We start from the raw sequence: 2,728 nt of genomic DNA, 5'->3' as shown, positions 1-2,728 counted from the left end.
TAATGAGCAGAATTCATCTAGACGCATTAAGGATGATTGTGTAATACAAATGCACTTCCTGGAAGCTTCGTTTTATACTATATAGCTAAACTAAGCACTGCAAAACTAAGAGGACACACACTCAGTAGCTCAAAGTAAGAATAGCAAATGGAAACCTTGTTAACAACGACCCTTTCTATGCGGATATATGGCATAAACAATACAAAAGGAACAACATGTTCAACTTAATACAATATAATAATAGTATAAGTAAATTTCATTAACATAATACCTACCAATGACATATGACGTCATGTAGACTCCAAGAGTCGCGCTACCCAAAAGGAACATGAGCACACAGAACCCCGCGTATTCAGTCATTCCTAGTAGGCCCAGCGATGTAGCCAGCTCCAGAAGAAGGGCAAGATAGAACACTTTACGTCGACCGATACTTCAACAAGATGTTTTTTTAATATGCTTAAATTTCCCGAAACTGTCACATCATAAAGCGAGGTCTAATCATTTGATATTGAAAACATGTTCTAAAAGGAATATATGTTATATGCATTGAATCACACGTTTACCGCTGTTTTGTTTGTCTTGAATTGATGTTGAATAATATATAAAAACGAATAAATCTATATTTTAGTAAAAATGCAATATAGACGTAAATGATAACTGGGTACTGTAATTATATTACATCGACAAGCAATACCATATTTAGGAATGTCTTGTTTCTTATCTTAAAAGCCAGACCTTAAAGTAAATCTATTTTAAATTTCAAACATTCAATTACTGTTTGTATTTTTAACTTAATTCTTGTATCTAACTTAAATAGACACACAACTGAAACCTACATATCCGACAGCTGCCCAAAGAATATAGAACCGGTCAAGACACCAAAGAAGAACACCGTCTGCGCGTTTGCAATTTTAATGGCGTCGCCGCATACGAGGTTAAGCTGCAAAACAAAAATGCGATGTCAATGGTTATCGGTTGTCAAGGATACGTCAAGATTTATTATTTTTGTTTGGATGTTGGATAATATGAATTAGAAATGTAAACATTCATGAACATGTACACGTATTCGTGTCGTCGGTTATTTTATTTTCTAGTCCAATTAATTTTAATGATATGTTCTTCTTAACAAACATGTTGTAATACAATGCCATACGTCATATCTTATTAAACGAACTGTTAAGGTTCAACCACTGTAGGTGTTATACATGTTTGGAATACGTATGTACGACTATACATTGTAGGCAAAAATTGTAACAAAAAAGTCACATCAAAAAAACGTTTATTATACAATAAATTATCCTGATGACGAAAACAGTAAAACGTTTATCAGAAATATAAATTGGCCGACTTTTTTTATAAAATGGTGTGGCTTAATGCAACAAAAAACAATAAATAACTTAAATTAAAGAAATGTGCGTTTCCATTAAACACATTACAGTTAAATAGACCAATTACTAAATAAAGCCCTCATGTTAATGCATGTGTAGTGGTAACATTGATATGTTACATTTACGGCATCCTCAATGCACTTTACAGTTACCTTTTTAGCAAAAGTATTCGTGTAGACTGCATTATCGTAGACCCATTCAGCGCATGTGTACGTCGCGTTAGATATATCTTCATTCCCATTCACGTAAAGCGAACATTCATCATATGCCTTTTTAGCAATGCTTGGCGGAGGTACCCATGCTGCAATAAGGTCCGCGTGACCTTCGCTTTGAACGGCGTAAGTGTCATTCGGCAACACGGGAATTTTGCATCTACAACATGATATTCGGCATGGATTTAAATTATTTGAAAGGTACCGCGCTAAACTATACAATTGAGTGTATTGTGTGGCTTCAAAGACTACTACTATTTAACATACAATAAATAACACGGTTTACTATATCATGCAAAGCATTATTTTGTATTCATATACGATAAGTAGATAATACGATAAAAAGATCGGACTTAAATATGCTGCTTTAAAACAAAATCATAATGAATAGATAGCTTGCAAAATCTCAATCAGTGCAGTATACTGTGGCTGTCATCCATAAGAAATCGCTAAAGCTGGATCTGGGTTCAAGATAATTTAGTCGGCCAACATTAAGAACATATATATCAATGGCTGATGATTTAAAAATACGCAAAATTGTAACAATATATTCCAGTACATTTGTTATTAATATAATAACCAGTATATTTACGATGACACTATCACTAATTTGCGTCCCTCAATACAATAAAACATACCGATGAGCGGGTACTCCAAGCAGAAACACTTGTACGACCAGATGTGCGGAAACAATTAGACTCGGTAGACATAGGAGAAAGTATATGCGCTTCTGAAGGGGGCCAAACTCCCCTATGTCCTTCAAAATATCGTCAAAATTCATCTTTCTGAAAGCGACTAACGTTTAAGACAAAATAACAATTCGTTTACATACGTTGCGTGAACTAGTTTAAAGCGGGTATGTACATAACTCGCACATATTAAAGTGGTTTGCGCTTAACAGTGCTAAACATCTGCAACTGAGATAGAAACAATTAAATTGTTAAGCATTATTTTTTGAGCAATAAATATATTATAAATTAGACTTTACATGATCAACCTACTCTTTTATATATGAACTCATATTGGAAGACACATGCTTGTAGATGTTATTAGAACCCAAATAAATCTTGTGCATCAAAGTAGGCTCTGCGTTATTCGCTGTGAAGGAAGAACAAAACAAGATTTTGT

General features: G+C 33.9%; 1 protein-coding gene across 1 annotated transcript in view; it reads right to left on the bottom strand.

Annotated features, from left to right (window-relative positions):
- LOC127851316 (organic cation transporter protein-like) overlaps positions 1-2,471 on the bottom strand; it is a 6,513-nt gene extending 4,042 nt beyond the window's left edge. Inside the window, exons 1-4 of the mRNA XM_052385021.1 lie at positions 2,239-2,471; positions 1,541-1,760; positions 837-940; positions 276-430 (exon numbers count right to left, since the gene is read on the bottom strand). Of these exons, the coding sequence (XP_052240981.1) occupies positions 276-430; positions 837-940; positions 1,541-1,760; positions 2,239-2,381 (622 nt within the window). The 5' untranslated portion in view covers positions 2,382-2,471. The remainder of the gene's footprint in view (positions 1-275; positions 431-836; positions 941-1,540; positions 1,761-2,238) is intronic.
- Between the last annotated feature and the right edge of the window lie 257 nt (positions 2,472-2,728).

The sequence above is a fragment of the Dreissena polymorpha genome, chromosome 11, assembly GCF_020536995.1.
Source record: "Dreissena polymorpha isolate Duluth1 chromosome 11, UMN_Dpol_1.0, whole genome shotgun sequence".
Lineage (NCBI taxonomy): Eukaryota > Metazoa > Mollusca > Bivalvia > Myida > Dreissenidae > Dreissena > Dreissena polymorpha.
The sequence above is the reverse complement of the archived record's forward strand: the minus strand, read 5'-3'. Positions and strand labels throughout refer to the sequence as shown.